Source organism: Chiloscyllium plagiosum, chromosome 26 (assembly GCF_004010195.1).
Source record: "Chiloscyllium plagiosum isolate BGI_BamShark_2017 chromosome 26, ASM401019v2, whole genome shotgun sequence".
Taxonomy (NCBI): domain Eukaryota; kingdom Metazoa; phylum Chordata; class Chondrichthyes; order Orectolobiformes; family Hemiscylliidae; genus Chiloscyllium; species Chiloscyllium plagiosum.
Genome location: NC_057735.1, coordinates 39357479 through 39376831, shown reverse-complemented (window position 1 = coordinate 39376831; position 19353 = coordinate 39357479). Strand labels below are relative to the sequence as shown.

At 41.2% G+C, this 19353-nt stretch overlaps 1 protein-coding gene across 3 annotated transcripts in view; it reads right to left on the bottom strand.

The window, feature by feature from the left end:
• Positions 1–1569: 1569 nt before the first annotated feature.
• Positions 1570–19353, bottom strand: part of LOC122563270 (SAM pointed domain-containing Ets transcription factor) — a 92789-nt gene continuing 75005 nt past the window's right edge. For 2 of the 3 annotated variants that reach the window (XM_043716944.1, XM_043716945.1), the window contains exons 4-6: positions 15844–15927; positions 7648–7788; positions 1570–5727 (exon numbers count right to left, since the gene is read on the bottom strand). In XM_043716944.1, coding sequence (XP_043572879.1) covers positions 5549–5727; positions 7648–7788; positions 15844–15927 — 404 coding nt within the window. In that variant the 3' untranslated portion in view covers positions 1570–5548. The remainder of the gene's footprint in view (positions 5728–7647; positions 7789–15843; positions 15928–19353) is intronic. The other variant, XM_043716946.1, reaches the window with a different exon arrangement.

The following is a 19353-nucleotide window of genomic DNA, read 5'->3' as shown; positions in this document are numbered from 1 at the left end:
AATGTTAAAAATCTAAAATTCACCAAACCTCACTTCATTTAAAAATCAACACCATTCTCCATTCAGGGTCTTCCACCCCAGCTCCATACAATTATTCAAAAGTATTCATTTTGTCATGAAATAAACTCATTGCAAATTGAGTTTTATTATATGGAATCTTTCTGCAATTTTGAGAGCTAAACTGTTGAAAGGAATTTTCACTTTAAGCAGTTTTGGGCTGATATTCATCACCAAATGTCTGTTACACAAATGATCTGGGTGGATAGGTGGCCTGTTTGTTTGGCGTGAGAGAAACCATTTCATGGAAGTTGGAAGTGGCCAATTTAGAAGGAGGAGAACTGCATTGGAATTTTGCAGGACTGTATACAGTTTTGTCATTTAAGAAACAAATTTAGACAGGTATGTGGATGGGACTGGTATGGAGGGATGTGAACCAAGTGTAGGCAAATGGGACTTGTTAAATTGTGACAGCTGGGCAGTAAGGACATGTTGGGCAGGTTTCCATGCTGTAGACCTCCATGACTCTCACTATCTCCATCTTTCATGCTAATAATCTTCAAGGAAATTTTAGATGAGAACCTTTTAAGGAAAGGTCATAAAGTCTTACACAAGATTCCTATTTCACGGATCAATTTTCCCTACTCAGGCAATTTATTAAGACTTGCATTTTCTGCAAATGTATTTAATTTCCCTTTGATCTTATTTGTACTGTCACATTTTGTGGCTTCCTCTGGTAACCTATTGCACAAATCTGCTAAGATTAAGTTAAACAATTTCATTTATTCCCCATAAGGCCAGAATTCTTTACTGGGTACTCCATATGTTAATAAATCTTCCAAAACTCTTTCAGTAATACCAAATGGACAGATGTTGAAAATAGTATCTTCTGAAAGTCTTTGCAATGTTGACTGATCTGCACCTCTCATTGACCTGCAAGATCACAGTTTGAGCTATACAGCAAATTGTACTTTTGTGTGTTGCTGTTAGTTGACTCCATCTTCAGGCTTCAGTGAAGGAGAGGGAAATGATGGATTATCAGGACTAAAGCTTGGTACAATGTCAACATCAATCCAAATAATCCCAAGTAATGTGTGGGGCCAATACTGACACAGAGTAAAGCAACACAATGATCACCCTGGCATTGGTGATGATCATTACCTACAGGGAGCTTTTCTCCATGTTCATCCTGAAAGTAGGTCACTGGTGACAGAAGAGTTCATAAAGCTTTTGGTCAGGTACACTTTCCTTTTGGGAATATGCATACAGTTCCACCAGACGCTAACATAATGGATTCATTTCAAAAAAAGCCACAAACCCACTGATATTTGTAAGCAAGTGCAACGTCCAGTAAACAGAGAAGCAGCACTTCAATGGCACCAATCCAAACTTCTTGTAGTAGGAAACAAGTTTAAAGAGGGAAAGAAAGAATTAAGTTCTTACAGGTTAATGTTGTTGTTTATGCTTCACCATGATTAGTGTGACCATGTGACCAACATCAGTAAAAGAATATTGAAACAAGGTTTGTATTTTTGATGAGATGACTAACCTTTAAACGACAGTGCACCTTCATTCAAGAAAAGAACTGAAACATATTTATTACAGGGTTAGGGTATAGGGTGTTAATCATAGACGAGGGGAGCAGATTGCAGGGAAGGTACTAATTGTACATTTTGTAACCAGTGAAAATATCAAACATGGATTAGGTGCAATTCAGAGTCCACTAAATTTACATTTCGTTCTCAATAGGCATTAATTGGAAAGCATCGAAAACTTTGCCTTCCAATTTGTGTAAACATTTCAATTATTTACCACTCCATCGTTAGCCACCCGTTCAATTCCACCCAAGTACAAAGTGATAATCACTTTAAGCTATTTTTAGCTATAATGCTACACAAACATTGTCTTTAGTTAAAACCACATAAATAAAGTTTTTGCAGTCTCCATATTAGCCTGAAGTGCAGAAAAATTACAAGATGAATAGTGAGTGTCTTTTTAAAAAAAGCAGTATTTAGGCAGTGTGAACAGTAACTCCCCCCACTGGAATGTGAACAGTATTTATATACAATTTAACCTGACAGTGTTCAGTAGTAGATCCCTCTGACAGACTCTGGTCAAGATAACCAGCAGCAGTTCAGAGCAAAATGATCTCTAAGTCTGTGCTGGGAGTTAGACCAATTATATTTCACTATCATTTCAAACATGATTAGATTCTCCTTTAATTATTTTCTCCCCTTAACTAAGGATTGTTTAATGTCATAACTACATAACCAAGTGTCAGGGACAATTTAGTAAAATCCGAACACTCCTCAGGTTACTTTTAGACAGAATTCACTCACACTTTATCAACTACCTTAAACTCCATTCGACTTCATGAATGTAGATGATGGTCAAATGAAGGTTATTATAGACCTACTCAGTTGACTGATGTGGCCAAAAGTAGGCTTAGTCATTGTTCTGTAGCAAACTGTATCAATGCAGACAAATGTGAACTAGAACTGGTAAAGGTCCACTATTGACCTACCTGTGACGGAAAGTTATGTGCTTAGAAACCACAGCAAGAGGTCTTCCCTCGCAGTTGTTGAGATCATGAAACTCCATCTCAATCAACAATGAGTCTAATACAATTGCAGATTATTCTGGCATGTTTTGATTTGATTTTTTAAAATTTAATTTTTCTATTAAAGAATCTAACTTATTGATGTTGTAGAGGCAGCTTGCCCTGATAATTTGATCTCCAACTGGAAAGAAATGAATGTGCACACGTGACAAATGTGGTACAATTTTCTTGCATTCTCATGGTCTTGTTGTCAGTCAGTAGAAATAGTGATGGTGGATCTCTTAGAAACTATTGCAGTGGACCCAACTTTCTGGGTCAGCAAGAGAAGGGGGAGGTGGGCAGGTGAAGATGGCAATACAGGTTCAGCAGATGTTATGAGTTATTTTCACTGGCATCACCTTCAGACAGAAATGGGTTTTGGTCCAAAGCCATGCCTTTTTTTTACATTAACCTGCATGATATTATATTTGATATACTTCAAAAACATGGTAAATGGAGCATTTTATGTTAATATGTCATATGGACCACACCCTAGATTAAGCCTTGCTGTAATGAGGACATTTAGGAATCTAAATCTTAGTGTGACAGGGTTTCCTCTGGGTGCTCTTGTTTCCTCCCATAGTCCAAAGATGTGCGGGTGAGGTGGATTAGTCATGGGAAATCTATACAATTTGCCTACTCACAATATTATTTTTCATTATAAAAATTCTGTCAAATTTGGTACTTGAACTTCTCTCTTTAGCTGGGAATATGCATCTGCCTTGCTCATGGAGATGGCGACATTTCTTTATGACTATATTTGAAAGCAGGTAAACATTCAGATACGTTTGGTCTTGCTTGAGTGATTTGTCCTCCATTGTAAGAATGAGGAAAGCTGCTGTATTTCACAACATTTCAGATTTCATACATAACTTACCCAAGAGCTTCCTGATTGCAGAACATCAGAGCCCGATAATCAGTGTCATGGCTTCTACATACATATTTAAAAATAGGCCTTGGGAATTAAAACGTAGCTCGTTTAACAGAGGTGTATGAAAGCTAATAGAATCTTCACTCAAAGATGTAACAGCAAAACATCAGAAATAGTTGTCGTATTTGACCAAGCTGACTGAAGTAATACAAAGAGTAGACAAGGGTAATGTAATAATGTAATGTATTTGGTTTCCAAGTCTCACAAGGTTCCCATATTGTGGACTTACGACTATGATCAGGTCATATGTAGTTAGCAGATAAGGATCTGATAAAGATAATAACAAGCTAGCTATGGCTCAGAAATGGGAGTTAAAGGTCACTATTGGACTTGCAAAAGGTGGACAGTGCTGTTCCAAGGGGATTGGCATCAACACCAATGTTTTTGCTAACATTTGGACTTGGGAATTGGAAAGTGCAATTCCAAAATTTTTACATGGTAGTAAATTGGGCACTAAAGTTAATACTGAGGAAGACTGCAACAAATTACAAAAGACATTTGTAAGCTCACAGAATGGGCATGTAATTGCCAAATGTTGATAGTGTGAGGTGATATATTGTGTTAGGAAGAATAGAGAGGCCACATACCTTTGTATAAGAAACATTTGAATGAGACAACGACGTTGAGGAGTCTAGGTATGCAATAGAGGGCTATAAGGATATGAAAGAGTTAGTTAAAAAAATGTATATGTATATATCAACTTTAATAAATCATGCCAATGTGCTACAGTGCAATGTTAGAAATCAGAATTTAATGTTAAGCCACATTAGGCAATAATAGTTAGTCAAAAGCTTAGTCATAAAGGTAGGTTCTGCAGAGGTGTATTCAGGAAAAGTGAGTGAGACAGACAGAAGAGTTTATAGAGGAAATCCCAGTGGATAGGCCCCGGACAATTGAATGCATTTATAAAAAATACGCACAAAATGAGGTGTTATAAAAATGAGACTCACAAAACAATTCAAAGGGAATTTGGGAGAAAATGTTTTATTCTAAAAAGTGATAGGAATATGCTATCACAAGAAGTAAAGTTAGTCTGCATAGATATATTTAAAAGAGAGCTAGATAAATGCAAAGGAGAAAGGAATAGAAGGATATGTTCATAAGGCTGGATGAATAATGAGGTTGGAGCTGAGTGAGGGGAGGGAGCAACTTTTGACATAGTCTAATTGGGGCCAATGGTCTTTTCTTGTGCTGTAGAGTGTACAGGCCCAATTTTAACCAACACACTTACACAAAATTAACATCAGCCTATATAGGCACCTGTTCAATTCTAGGCACTAAGAATGTGCAACACACATTGTTACTCTCTTTCATTGATAGAAATAGGAAGAGCAAAGGGTGAAACATTAGTTAAATGTGATGAACTACTATAATCCCATGTGTGGCGTGTTACAGAAACTAGTTTAAGGAGCCACTGTGGCTACATTGGTGAAATATTTGGTTGTCAATAAATCTTTAAAGACTTTTTCTGAAGAGAGAAATCTAATTACTCTCCTGACCCTCTCCACTGTCTAGGCCACACTCACCGAATCTCCTGTGCCTACCCTAGTGATAACCAATAAAATGACACATATGCCTTGATTATATTTTAAATTATGCAGAATCATTATTAAAGACAGAAATAAAACCCTGGACAGACCTCAAGGTGAAGCCTCAGGCTACTGAAAAAACCACGTGGGCCACTGAAATGTTCAAATCATAGAACAGGACCTAGGTGGTGAGAAAGAAAATAAGGTTCAGATCTGATCACATGACTTCAGGGTTTTAATGCGCTACCAGATTTCACAATTAGTGAATCCAATCTGGGGGTGCGGCCGATAAAAAAGGTATGTTCTGATCACCAGAATAAATTGAAAACCAATCTGAAAGGAGTTGTGAAATGCAAATACAGGCAGGCAGTGTGCATGCAAAACACATCCTGAATCTTCAGGCAAGCATCGGGCCTTTGATGTTCAGACATTTCCAGTCACCTGTTCAGGGGTGTGAACATCACTAAGTCTCTGAAGGTTTCTTTCCTCTCCTCACACAGGGTGTACAAACTGGTACACCAAACGCTGCGATACATCAGGCTTCCGAATAATCCCCTTTTTATAATATTGCCGGATAGAACGGCTTAGCTTGTCATAGTTCATTGCTGGTCGGTTCTTCCGGATTCCCCATAGCCGAGCAACCTGTGCAGAATCTTCAATCTTAAATATACCTACATCAAGAACAAGATGAACAAGGTTTCTGCTCATTAGTGGTAACTAACTTTTTTTCAGTATTAAGTAGACTAAAGAACCTAGGTTAAAATGCTTGCCTTTCCATGATCAAAGTTCAAATGTGGTTCTGGTGTGAACTGCTCTGGGGCTGTAACTGGGACAGCACAACTTTAATGTGCCCTACAGCTGCTAACTTCCCATGTATGCATCATTGGAAAGGCAGCATTTGTGTTGAGAGTGTGGTGCTGGAAAAGCATAGCAGGTCAGGCAGCATCCGAGGACCAGGATAATCAATGTTTCAGACAAGAGCCCTTCATCAGGAACACTTGCCTGAAACGTTGATTCTCCTTCTCCTCAGTTGCTGCCTGACTTGCTGTGCTTTTCCAGCACCACATTCTCAACTCTGATCTCCAGCATCTGCAGTCCTTATTTTTTCCAAGGCAGTTGTGGCCCATACATAATTGCTCTTGAGAAGTTGATGAGCTGACTCCTTGAACTGTAGTAGTCCATGTGTTGTAGGAACATCCATCGTGCTATTAGCTACAATCCCTTATATTTTCTTTCCACTACACAGACCTCCAGCATCATGCGGAAGTTAATATGAGGGCAGAGCAGTACACATTATCTACATGGACTTTTGTAAGGCCTTTGACAAGGTTCCACATAGTAGCCTGGTTTGTAAAGTTAGATCACATGGGATTCAGGGAGAACTTGCCAAGTGGATACAAAATTGGCTTGATGGTAGGAGAAAGAAGGTGGTGGTGGAGGGTTGTTTCCCAGATGAGAGGCCTGTGACCAGTGGTATTCCGCACGGATGGGTGCTGAGTCTGCTGTTCATCATTTATGTAAATGATTTGGATGAGAATACAGAAATCATGGTTAGTATGTTTGCAGAAGACTCTAAAATTGGTGGTTTAGTAGACAGTGAGGAAAGTTATGTAATATTACAAAGTGATCTTAATCAATTGAACCACGGGGATGAGGAGTGGCAGATGGAGTTTAATTTAGATAAATGTGAGGTGTTGCATTTTGATAAGATGAACAAGGGCAGGACTTACATAGTTAATGGTAGGGCCCTGGGGAGTGTTGGAGAACAGAGAGACCTCGGGGTTCAGGTACATAGTTCATTGAAAGTTGCATCACAGGTAGACAGAGTGGTAAAGAAAACATTTGGAACACTGCCTTTCATTGCTCAGACCATTACATTTATGAGTTGGGACATCATGTTGTGATAGTACAGGATGTTGGTGAGGCTACTTCTGGAGCACTGTGTACAGTTCTGGTCTCCCTGCCATAGGAAGGATATTATCAAATTGAAGAGGGTGCAGAAAAGATTTTCAAGAATATTACTAGGATTGAAGGGGTTGAGTTATAAGGAGAGGCTGATAGGCTGGGACCTTTTTAACTGGAGCACAGGAGGTTGAGGGGTGACCTTATAGAAGTTTATAAAATCATGACGGACATAGATAAGGAGAATAACAAAACTCTTTTCCCAAGGGTTGGGGACTTCAAAACTAGAGGGAATAATTTTAAGGTAATAGGAGAAAGATTCTAAAAGGGCCCTGAGGGGCAACATTTGCAAACAGAGAGTGGTGTGCATGTGGAATGAACTAGCAGCTGAAGTGGTAGATGCAGGTACAATTACAACATTTAGATAGGTACATGAATAGAAAAGAATTAGAAGGATATGGGCCAAGTACAGGCAACTGGCATTGAGAAACTTGGCATTGATGAGTTGGACCGAAGGATCTGTTTCCATGCTGTATGACCTTATTTGTGGAATTCTGCTGTACACAAATTGACTGCCCCATTAATGAATTGTCCTGCACGCAGTTGTTCAGAAACCTTGCAGTTACACAGAACTGTCAAGCATTGCTGCACACATTGCAACAGGATTAAAAGCACAGCTTGAGACTGACCTTTCTCTTTGTTCAGCCAGCGAATGAATCGACCATAGTTGTGTGGCTTCAGCAACAGTTCCTTCAGGAATTGCCAAAGGTGAATTGGTTGACCAGAGCAGGAGGAGTCTGCCTCTGTGTCCATCCATCCTTCATCACTGCCTGGTGAGAGCAACCACAGATAGTCATTGTCACTTTTACTTATTCACTGTTCAATCATTGGACAGCGCCTAATCTTATAAAGTGACAGTCAATACAAAATGAATTGTAAAGTGATCTTAACACAGAGAGGCTGAATTTTGAGAATGTTTTGTTGATCATTTTCAAAGTTAATACTTTCTTACTGTTCTATAGTTAGCATTCAAGATAGGTGGATGGAAGAAAAAGGAAATGAAGAGGGTCTGTAGATTGTGAAGGAGCAAAAATGGCAGATTATATCTGCCATAAATGCTGTTGGATGCGAATCTTATCAGATCGAGTGGATCGGTTGGAGAGACAGATAGAAGCGATGTGGAATTTGCAACAGCAACAGTATGTGATGGATGGCAGTTATAGAAAGGGGGGAAAGTCTCAGATACAGTCACATAGATGGGTTAACTCCAGAAAGGGTAAGAGAGGGAGGCAGCTAGAGCAGGAGTCTTTTGTGGATATACCCATTTCAAACAGGTATGCTGTTTTGGAAAATGTAGGGGGTGATGGATTCTCAGGGGAACGTAGCACGAACAGCCAAGTTTCTGGTATTGAGACTGGCTCTAATGCAACGAGGGGTACGTCAGCTTCCAAGAGATCAATTGCGTTAGGGGATTCTGTAGTCCGAGGTACAGACAGACGTTTCTGTGGCCAGCAGAGCAAAAGCAGAATGGTGTGTTGTTTCCCTGGTGCCAGGATCAAGGATGTCTCAGAGAGCGTGCAGAATGTTCTCACGGGGGAGAGGGGCCAGCAGGAGATCATTAGACACTTTGGAACCAACGATAATGGAAGGGTAAAGGTTGAGATTCTGAAGGGAGATTACAGAGAGTCAGGTAGAAATTTAAAAAGGAGGTCCTCAAGGGTAGTAATATCTGGATTACTCTCAGTGCTACGAGCTAGTGAGGGCAGGAATAGGAGGATAGAGCAGATGAATGCATGGCTGAGGAGCTGGTGTATGGGAGAAGGATTCACATTTTTGGATCATTGGAATCTCTTTTGGGGTAGACGTGACCTGTACAAGAAGGATGGATTGCACCTAAATTGGAAGGCGACTAATATACTGGCAGGGAAATTTGCTAGAACTGCTCGGGAGGATTTAAACTCGTAAGGTGGGGGTAGGGACCTAGGGAAATAGTGAGGAAAGAGATCGATCTGAGACGGGTACAGCTAAGAACAGAAGTGAGTCAAACAGTCAGGGCAGGCAGGGACAAGGTAGGACTAGTAAATTAAATTGCATTTATTTCAATGCAAGGGGCCTAACAGGGAAGGCAGATGAACTCAGGGCATGGTTAGGAACATGGGACTGTGATATCATAGCAATTACGGAAACATGGCTCAGGGATGGGCAGGACAGGCAGCTGAATGTTTCAGGATACAAATGCTACAGGAAGGATAAAAAGGGAGGCAAAAGAGGAGGGGGAGTGGCATTTTTGATAAGGGATAGCATTACAGCTGTGCTGAGGGAGGATATTCCCGGAAATATATGCAGGGAAGTTATTTGGGTGGAACTGAGAAATAAGAAAGGGATGATCACCTTATTGGGATTGTATTATAGACCCCCCCAATAGTCAGAGGGAAATTGAGAAACAAACTTGTAAGGATATCTCAGCTATCTGTAAGAATAATAGGGTAGTTATGGTCTGGGATTTTAACTTTCCAAACATCGACTGGGACTGCCATAGTGTTAAAGGTTTAGATGGAGAGGAATTTCTTAAGTGTGTACAAGGCAATTTTCTGATTCAGTATGTGGATGTACCTACTAGAGAAGGTGCAAAACTTGACCTACTCTTGGGAAATAAAGCAGGGCAGCTGACTGAGGTGTCAGTGGGGGAGCACTTTGGGGCCAGTGACCATAATTCTATTCGTTTTAAAATAGTGATGGAAAAGGATAGACCAGATCTAAAAGTTGAAGTTCTAAATTGGAGAAAGGCCAATTTTGACGGTATTAGGCAAGAACTTTCAAAAGCTGATTGGAGGCAGATGTTCACAGGTAAAGGGACAGCTGGAAAATGGGAAGCCTTCAGAAATGAGATAATGAGAATCCAGAGAAAGTCAGGGTGAAAGGAAAGGCTGGTAGGTATAGGGAATGCTGGATGACTAAAGAAATTGAGGGTTTGGTTAAGAAAAAGAAGGAAGCATATGTCAGGTACAGATAAGATAGTTCGAGTGAATCCTTAGAAGAGTATAAAGAAAGTAGGAGTATACTTAAGAGGGAAATCAGGAGGGCAAAACAGGGACATGAGATAGCTTTGACAAATAGAATTAAGGAAAATCCAAAGAGGTTTTACAAATATATTAAAGACAAAAGGTAACTAGGTAGAGAATAGGGCCCCTCAAAGATCAGCAAGCCAGCTTTTGTGTGGAGCCACAGAAAATGGGGGAGATACTAAATGAATATTTTGCATCAGTATTTACTGTGGAAAAGGATATGGAAGATATAGACTGTAGGGGAATAGATGGTGATATCTTGCAAAATGTACAGATTACAGAGGAGGAAGTGCTGGATGTCTTGAAACGGTTAAAGGTGGATAAATCCCCAGGACCTGATCAGGTGTACCCGAGAACTCTGTGGGAAGCTAGAGAAGTGATTGCTGGGTCTCTTGCTGAGATATTTGTATCATCGATAGTCACAGGTGAGGTGCTGGAAGACTGGAGGTTGGCAAACGTGGTGCCACTGTTTAAGAAGAGCGGTAAAGACAAGCCAGGGAACTATACACCGGTGAGCCTGACCTCAGTGTGGGCAAGCTGTTGGAGGAAATCTTGAGGGACAGGATATACATGTATTTGGAAAGGCAAGGACTGATTCGGGATAGTCAACATGGCTTTGTGCGTGGGAAATCATGTCTCACAAACTTGATTGAGTTTTTTGAAGAAGTAACAAAGAAGATTGATGTGGGCAGAGCAGTAGATGTGATCTATATGGACATCAGTAAGGCGTTCGACAAGGTTCCCCATGAGAGACTGATTAGCAAGGTTAGATCTCATGGAATACAGGGAGAACTAGCCATTTGGATACAGAACTGGCTCAAAGATAGAAGACAGAGGGTAGTGAGGAGGGTTGTTTTTCAGACTGGAGGCCTGTGACCAGTGGAGTGCCACAAGGATCGGTGCTGGGCCCTCTATTTTTTGTCATTTACATAAATGATTTGCGAGCATAAGAGGTACAGTTAGTAAGTTTGCAGATTACGCCAAAATTGGAGGCGCAATGGGCAGCGAAGAAGGATATCTCAGATTACAGCAGGATCTTGACCAGATGGGCCAATGGGCTGAGAAGTGGCAGATGGAGTTTAATTCAGATAAATGCAAGCTGCTGCATTTTGGGAAAGCAAATTTTAGCAGGATTTATACACTTAATGGTAAAGTCCTAGGGAGTATTGCTGAACAAAGAGACCTTGGAGTGCAGGTTCATAGCTCCTTGAAAGTGGAGTCGCAGGTAGATAGGATAGTGAAGAAGGCATTTGGTATGCTTTCCTTTTTTGGTCAGAGTATTGAGTACAGGAGTTGGGAGGTCATGTTGCAGGTGTACAGGACATTGGTTAGGCCACTGTTGGAATATTGCTTGCAATTCTGGTCTCCTTCCTATCGGAAAGATGTTGTGAAACTTGAAAGGGTTCAGAAAAGATTTACAAGGATGTTGCCAGGGTTGGAGGATCTGAGCTACAGGGAGAGGCTGAGCAGGCTGGGGCGGTTTTCCCTGGAGCGTCGGAGGCTGAAGGGTGACCTTTTAGAGATTTACAAAATTATGAGGGGCATGGATAGGATAAATAGACAAAGTCTTTTCCCTGGGGTTGGGGAGTCCAGAACTAGAGGGCACAGGTTTAGGTTGAGAGGGGAAAAATATAAAAGAGACCAAAGGGGCAACTTTTTCACGCAGAGGGTGGTACGTGTATGGAATGAGCTGCCAGAGGATGTGGTGGAGGCTGGTACAATTGCAACATTTAAGAGGCATTTGGATGGGTATATGAATAGGAAGGGTTTGGAGGGATATGGGCAGTGTGCTGGTAGTTGGGACTAGATTGGGTTGGGATATTTGGTCAGCATGGACGGGTTGGACCGAAGGGTCTGTTTCCATGCTGTACACCTCTGTGACTCTATGACTCGAAATGCAAGAAAAGCATAATTAAGAATGTATTTGCTCACAAGGAGAGCAAGCACTGATTGGATTTATTAGTGTTGTAACACCAAAGCTGTGTGAGTATGAATAAAATTAAGATAAACCTGCTTTTTCCAATGCAAATCTGCAGCCAGTGTTGAAAAAAATTACAAAATTATTTCAATATGATAGGCAGATAAAATCTTATTCTCAGTACCCATAAAAATGTTATGGAAGTACCAGCCATTATTTTCCGGATTAATTTGTTTTTGCTTTGAAGATATGAGGTAATGATCCAGACAGGGAAGGTGGCTGAGAGGAGTTAGAGTTCAAATTGGAGGGAGATGAGCATTTCATTGTGTCTACTTGAGTGTCAATTCATTATCCTAATCAATGACCTCATTATTTTTAAGAACTGATTCATGAACCAGTGTTAATTGATGATATATGTTAGTCAATGGCATGGAGTAGGACTCTCTCTGTGTTGAAGAGCATGTCCTTTGCCTCTCACGTTGTACTTTGTTGACTCCTTTTACTCCTTTACCACCCACAACTATTTCACGTGGGCAAAGGCAAACGCTGAGCAATAGCAAGAAAAGAGTTGGAGGAGAGAGTAGGAAAATGGAAAGGTTTAAGTAGACGGTTCCAGAACAGTCATTGACACTTTGTATCTCCTTTCTTTATTCTTAAGTCTCTTGGTGGAGGTTGAGGAGGTATAGTTGTGAGAGGGAGAAAGACACAGTTCAGCAAAAGGGAGAGTGTACTGCAAGTTGAGTACTCTGCTTTCTTCAGGGCTGATTAAATGGCAGTCTCTCCCTATCGGCATCACTGTCGTATTGGTTTTTAAGGGAAAGTACCTCATAGAATCCCTCCAGCTTCAAGCAAGCCCTTCTGTCCACCAAGTCCATACTGACCCTTCGAAGGCCATTTCAGCCAGACTCAATCCCCTAGCCTTCTAACCCTGCATCTCCTTGGCTAATCCACCATGCCAGCACATCTTTAGATTGTGGGAGGAAACCAAGGCACTCGGAGAAAACCCCACAGACACTCGGAGCATGTGCAAACACCACACAGTCACCCAAGGGTGGAATTGAATCTGGGGTCCAAGTTACTGTGAGGCAGCAGTGCTAACCATTGAACCACCGTGGACCCGAATATAGGTCTTGGTGAGGACAAAGAATCATTTAAAGTACAGCAGCACATTTTGATGGAACTGCTTTCAGTCACAACATTGTATAGTCCAGGAAAAAAAACAGAGAATCCTTTCACCTGAGTACTTTGTAAAGACTTGTTAATCCTAGTTCCTTCTAAGAGGTTGATGATCAAAGTGCTTGGTTAGAACAAAACTTCTCTTTACATGCAATTATCTCATATCTTTTTTTTCCATGGACTGTGAGGAGCATCAGGATTACTGGACAAATCTGTATGGTTGCTGTGAATGCTGCTGTTCATTAGGTAACTGGAGGACAGACACACAATGGGCAAGGACCACATGTCTGTGGCACAGTAAATGGACATGAGACCCCACCACTTCTGAGACCTTAAATTAGGATTGGGACAATGACACACATGTTAGTGCTGCAAGGTCAATAGCTATCAAGTGTTAAGTTCCTGTCTTGTATTCAAAGAAAGGCAGAAAGTAAAGGTTTGGAAATCACAATAAGGAAGGAACAGTGGAGAGCCAGTCACTATTGTGCAGCCAGCAATGATCAGCGCAAACACCACCCGCAAAGGCCTTCACATAGATCACATGTTCCATCCGAATATAATACATACTGCAGGAAGACATAGAGAGTAGAGAGTAAAATTGGAAAATAGCAGCGAATTGGTAAGAACCATTTTCAATCTTTATCTAACTTATTCTTCTTGTAAGATCACATTCTATGGAAGCCTACTCGTGTGGGATTTCTTCCTCTGGGTAGGGGACCTCCTTTCATATTGACAGTAGCCTTTCACAGACCCCCAGCTGAGAGACCATGCCCCTCCTGATCCAAGCTATTTACACGTCCTCCCCAGGTCCAAGAGGCAGCAAGGGATTTTATCATAACTATTTTGGTTTTGCTTGAGTTGTTAAAATAACTAGATAAAACAAATCAATAGTCATAACACAGCTAATATATATGCATGTGCCTGTTCCACCTAACACAAGGATGTATATGGATGCATTATAGAGTCATACAACATGGAAACAAACACTTAAGTCCAACTTATCTGTATCAAGCAGACATCACAATCTGACCTAATCCCATTTGCCAGCATTTAGCCCATACCCCTCTAACCCTTTCCCTATTCATGTACCTATCTAGATGCTTTTTAAATGTTGTAATTGTACCAGCCTCCACCACTTCCTCTGGCAGCATATTCCATACATGCACCGCCCTCTTTAAATCTTTTCCCTCTCACCTTTAACCTATGCCCTGTAGTTTTGGACTCACCCATCCTAGGAAAAAGAGCTTGACTATTCACTCTATCTAGCCCCCTTGTGATTTTATAAACCTCTATAATATTCTTGAAGAGTGCAATTTTACTGCAACACAGAACGTGAAACTTAACATAAATAAATTGCAAGGAGGCCACAAACTCCAGTCATACAGTTCTTCTGCAGTGATGTCCATGACTGAATGCAACATTCAAACTCAGCAATGGTTGTATATTGCAGTATTGAGTACTTATGCTTGAATTAAAATGACAGAATCCTTACGGTGTGGAAGCAGGCCATTCAGTTGAAACTTTATTGCTGGAACAGCACAGCAGGTCAGGCAGCATCCAGGGAACAGGGGTTTCAACGTTTCGGGCACAGGCCCTTCTTCAGGGAATCTCCTGTTCCCTGGATGCTGCCTGACCTGCTGTGCTGTTCCAGCAATAAAGTTTCAACTTTGATCTCCAGCATCTGCAGACCTCACTTTCTCCAAGCAGGCCATTCAGCCCATTGAAACCACACTGACTCTGTGAAGAGCATTCTACCCAGACTCACCCCATAACCCTGCATTTCCTACAGCAAATCCACCCAACCTACACATCCCTGGACACTATGGGTAATTAAGCACAGCCAACCCACCTAACCTGCGCATCTTTCTGTTGTGGGTGGAAACCCGCACAGACACAGGGAGAATGTGCAAACTTCACACAGACTGTCACCTGAGGGTGGAATCAAACCCAGGTTCCTGGTGTTGTGAAGTAGCAGTGCTAACCACTGAGCCACTGTGCCAATTTCATGTTAGAGAGTGAGGTTCTATGCCACTAGTGGCTGACTTTCAGGCTTTTCTAGATAGCTATTGTTTGGGGATGTTGCAGTTCCGCTCCTTCCCTAGGCCACAGGAATATAAGCAGAGCCCCTCAAGTCTGTTCAGCATTCTATAAGATTACAGCTGAGCTGTGATCTCAATCCATGGCAAATATGGAACATCCTCAACGGGACAATCTTTATTAAACATGATTTGGAAATGCCGGTGTTGGACTGGGGTGTACAAAGTTAAAAATCACACAACACCAGGTTATAGTCCAACAGGTTTAATTGGAAGCACACTAGCTTTCGGAGCGACACTCCTTCATCAGGTGATAGTGGAGGGCTCAATCGTAACACAGAATTTATAACCTGGTGTTGTGTGATTTTTAACTTTATTAAACATTGTTTTCTTTTCACTTTGTGGTAAAATAAGAAATTTAAAACAAAAGACTCCTTGCCATAACACTTCCAGCACAGAGCACTCCACAGAAGTTACTGCATTCAGCTGTTAGTGTAGGGTATCTGTAGAGAAACCCTCTGCAGAATGAACTGGATCAAAACTGATCAGATGATAATTCACACATTTGTTCCCCAACTAGTTACGTTTCGTAGTTGCAGCCCGAGCCATGGCCTCCCTGCAAGTGTTCATGCACAGCTACAATTGCATTGCATATCTCAAATTGAATGAATATAAGAAGAGTTTACATACAGATAGAACGTTCAGATGTCGTGAGCAGCATGTTACCATTATATCTGTTATCTCCTGGTGATGACTTCTCTTTCATCCAGGCAGCTGAAAAATACAAAAGCACTGCATTTTAATATCCACCAATCAATATCCTCCAATCTCTTCAATATTTATTCTCTCCTTCCCTTTAATAGTCCTTGTCAAATATATTTCATCCCCTTTAATATTCATAGACCACAGCTCCCCTCCACTTTGTAGAAAAATAGAAAATCATTCATTTAATATTTCATGACTTTGGAATGTCTTAAAACATTTTGGAGCTAATGAACTATATTTGAAGTGTAGACCCTGTTGTAAAGTGGCAACCACAGCCACCATGCACACAGAGAATGATTCACAAACAGCACTGAGGTCAATGATCAATCTGTTTGAGTGATTTCTATCTGAGAGTTGCACGTGGCAGGACAGCAAAGAGAACAACCCTGCTGTTTTTTGAATGGTGTCATAGTATCACTGCTCCAAGCAAATGGAGCCTTGTCTGACTCAAAAGACAGAAAGTCAAAGAATGCAACACCTACTCTGGAGTTGGATTTGATCCAGACACATTCTCACTAAAGGAGGACACCATTGGCACCTCATAATTTATAATCTATTCTTCCTTCCCTGTTTATTATATTTGTAAGAAGAGCTTTTGTAATCTCTTCTACGATCTTGGAAATGTTAACTAAATAGATAGATTAATAAATCATTTTGACATTTACTGGTTTTGAAAAAAAACCAGTCCAACTTCCTTTACCCTTTCTCGGAATTGAGCTTCCTGATGTCCAGAATTAGCTTGGCTGCTTATCACTGATGCATCGCAATGATAATTACCCCTGATTTCAGAGAAATGGGGAATGTTGGTGCAACGTGTTCAGAAAAGAGCACAGGAACATAGTCTATGGATTACTCTTTGATCTCCTTCGAGCATCCTAGGAGTACTGACAAAATATAATGGCTAGATCTTCCTAAAGTGAACCATGATGGATAATGCCATATTCCGACTTTCACTCTTCCTGAATGCCATTTCTAGCGCTGGTGTCTTCTCACTTATGAACTTTGTACTTGGCATCAAGGGCTCATCATTGCTGATTCTCTCTTCCTCTGCTCGGACAATCAAAACAGTCTACATCCATTTCTCACTGTGTGTGCTGGGCCCTGCCTCAACCTATCTGCTGCTAAACCCCTCCTTCATTTCTACCTTGTGATCTAGACTGGACATTTCCATCTCCTACGTTCCATAAACTTCAACCAATCCGCAAACTACTGCAGTTCTCTAACTCAAACCAAATCCATTCACCCAGCACCCAGATGCTCACTGAAATGCATTGACACCAGTTGCAGACGTGTTTAGATTTTAAATTTCATATGCTTGGTCTCAAATAGCCCATGGCCTTATACCTCACTGTTTCTGTAATCTTTCTACAAGGCTGCAATCCCTCAAATCTGGTCTTTTTCATGCCCTGATTTTAACAGCTCCACCATTGATGACCATTCATTCAGGTCTGCTGCCTGGAACCTAAGCTCTGGAATTCAACCTCACAGTACCAGGCATCTGGGTTTGATTCCAACTTTGAATGTTTGTCTGTGTGGGGTTTGCATGTTCTCCTCGTGTCTGTGTGGGTTTCCTCCCACAGTCCAAAGATGTATAGGTTAGGTGGTTTGGCCATGCTAAATTGCCCTACAGTGTGCAGGCTAAGTGAATTAGCCATTGTAAATGCAGGCACAAGGTAAGGAGCTATGTTTGGGTAGGATGCTGTCTGGAGGGTTGATGCACACTCAATGGGCTGAACAACTTATATCCGTACTGTAACGATTCTATGATTCTTTTATCTCACCTCTTCCTTTCCATTCAGTGTCATGTCTTTGTTTTACAAACAGTTTTAAAATGTTACTTCATGTGAAAATACTGAATAGGTTTTTTGTTGCTTGTTAACTGCTCTGCTGGACTATTATAAGCAGTAGACAAGGAAGTTGTTCACAGTTTTGAACTTAGTCTGGTGTATGTCTATTGTAAGGAGACATGGAAATTAACCTGATAGTCAAGTAACCTCAACTGTTTAGCTCAATAAGACCATAAAAAATAAAAACCGGAGTGCAGCCTTGAGTGTCAGTACTGAATTAAGGGCTTTTGCCTGAAACATCGATTTTCCTGCTCCTCGGATGCTGCCTGACCTGCTGTGCTTTTCCAGCACTTCTCTAATCTTGTCAGTATTGAATACTGAATCTAGTTAAAAATCACACAGAACTAGGTTATAGTCCAACAGGTTTATTTGAAATCACTAGCTTTCGAAGCGCTGCTTCTTCATCAGGTGGTTTCACTGGTTTCAGGTGGTCCACCCCAGTCCAACACCAGCACCTCCAAATCTGTTAGCGTGCAGAGTAAACATCCAATAGTTGCTATGTACACTAAGTAGTTCATTGCGTGAATGGTGCATATGGATAAGATCAGTAGTCAACATACTGACTTTCAACTAAACTTTGATTGTCCTAGAAAATGGATCCACAGATGGCAATGCATGATTAACTTGTTAACAAGTAACTTAGGAAGCATACAAAAGTCATGCTCCTTGCCCGTTATAATGATAGTGGCATGTCATTAGCATTCAATGTGCTGATGCATGGCTTCATGTGTCAGGATGTTACCCATGTGGGTCCAGCACCACTTAAAACTGGCAAGTGCTACTTATAGCCAGGCTGCACCTGTTAAGGCCATCCAGTCTGCAGCAAGTGCTGGAAGTCTCATGGAAGAATTTATGAGCAGGAAAAAGAAGGAAAATGCTCCAAAAAGCCACGCAGCATTCCCTTGGGCCACACAATGCAGCACAGGAGGCCCTGGTGCAGGAAATTAACAGGATGGATCTCCTCTCTCCACAGAAAACAAGATGCTCTGGGAGGGACACTGCCAAGGAAGTGGGAGCAGTTAGTTTATGCTAGTATTTAGGTCTGAGAATCTGGATGCACTTACATAAAAAGTTCAATGACCTTGAGCAGTCATGGTCAGTGAATGCATTTCATATGCCATGTCCCTTTACCAGTACTCTCACACATAGTTCAATTCACTATAAACTCTCCACTTTTGAGTACATCTCAAATCCCAAAACACTCCCTACCATACTCAATTCAATCCCTACATTCACCAGCCTGCCCTCACCCTCACACATTTAACACAGCTGCAAGCTTCAAATTTAGAATTCACAGCTTGTACACAATTCTTTTTATTTGCTCATGCATTGTGATTATGGCTGGATTGGCCAGTATTTATTGCCCATCCTGAATAGCACTGGGGAAAGTGGCATTGAGCCATCTTCCTCAACTGTTGTAGTCCATGGGATGTAGGAGCACCCACAATGATGAGGGAACAGCAGTAGAATCCCAGCTATGCAACTGTGTCTGGCATCATCCAAACGCATTGAACCACACTTGATACACTTTCTCTTCACAAAAGCAGCAGCAACTAACTAGCAGGAAGCAGATACAAACTGCATCCCC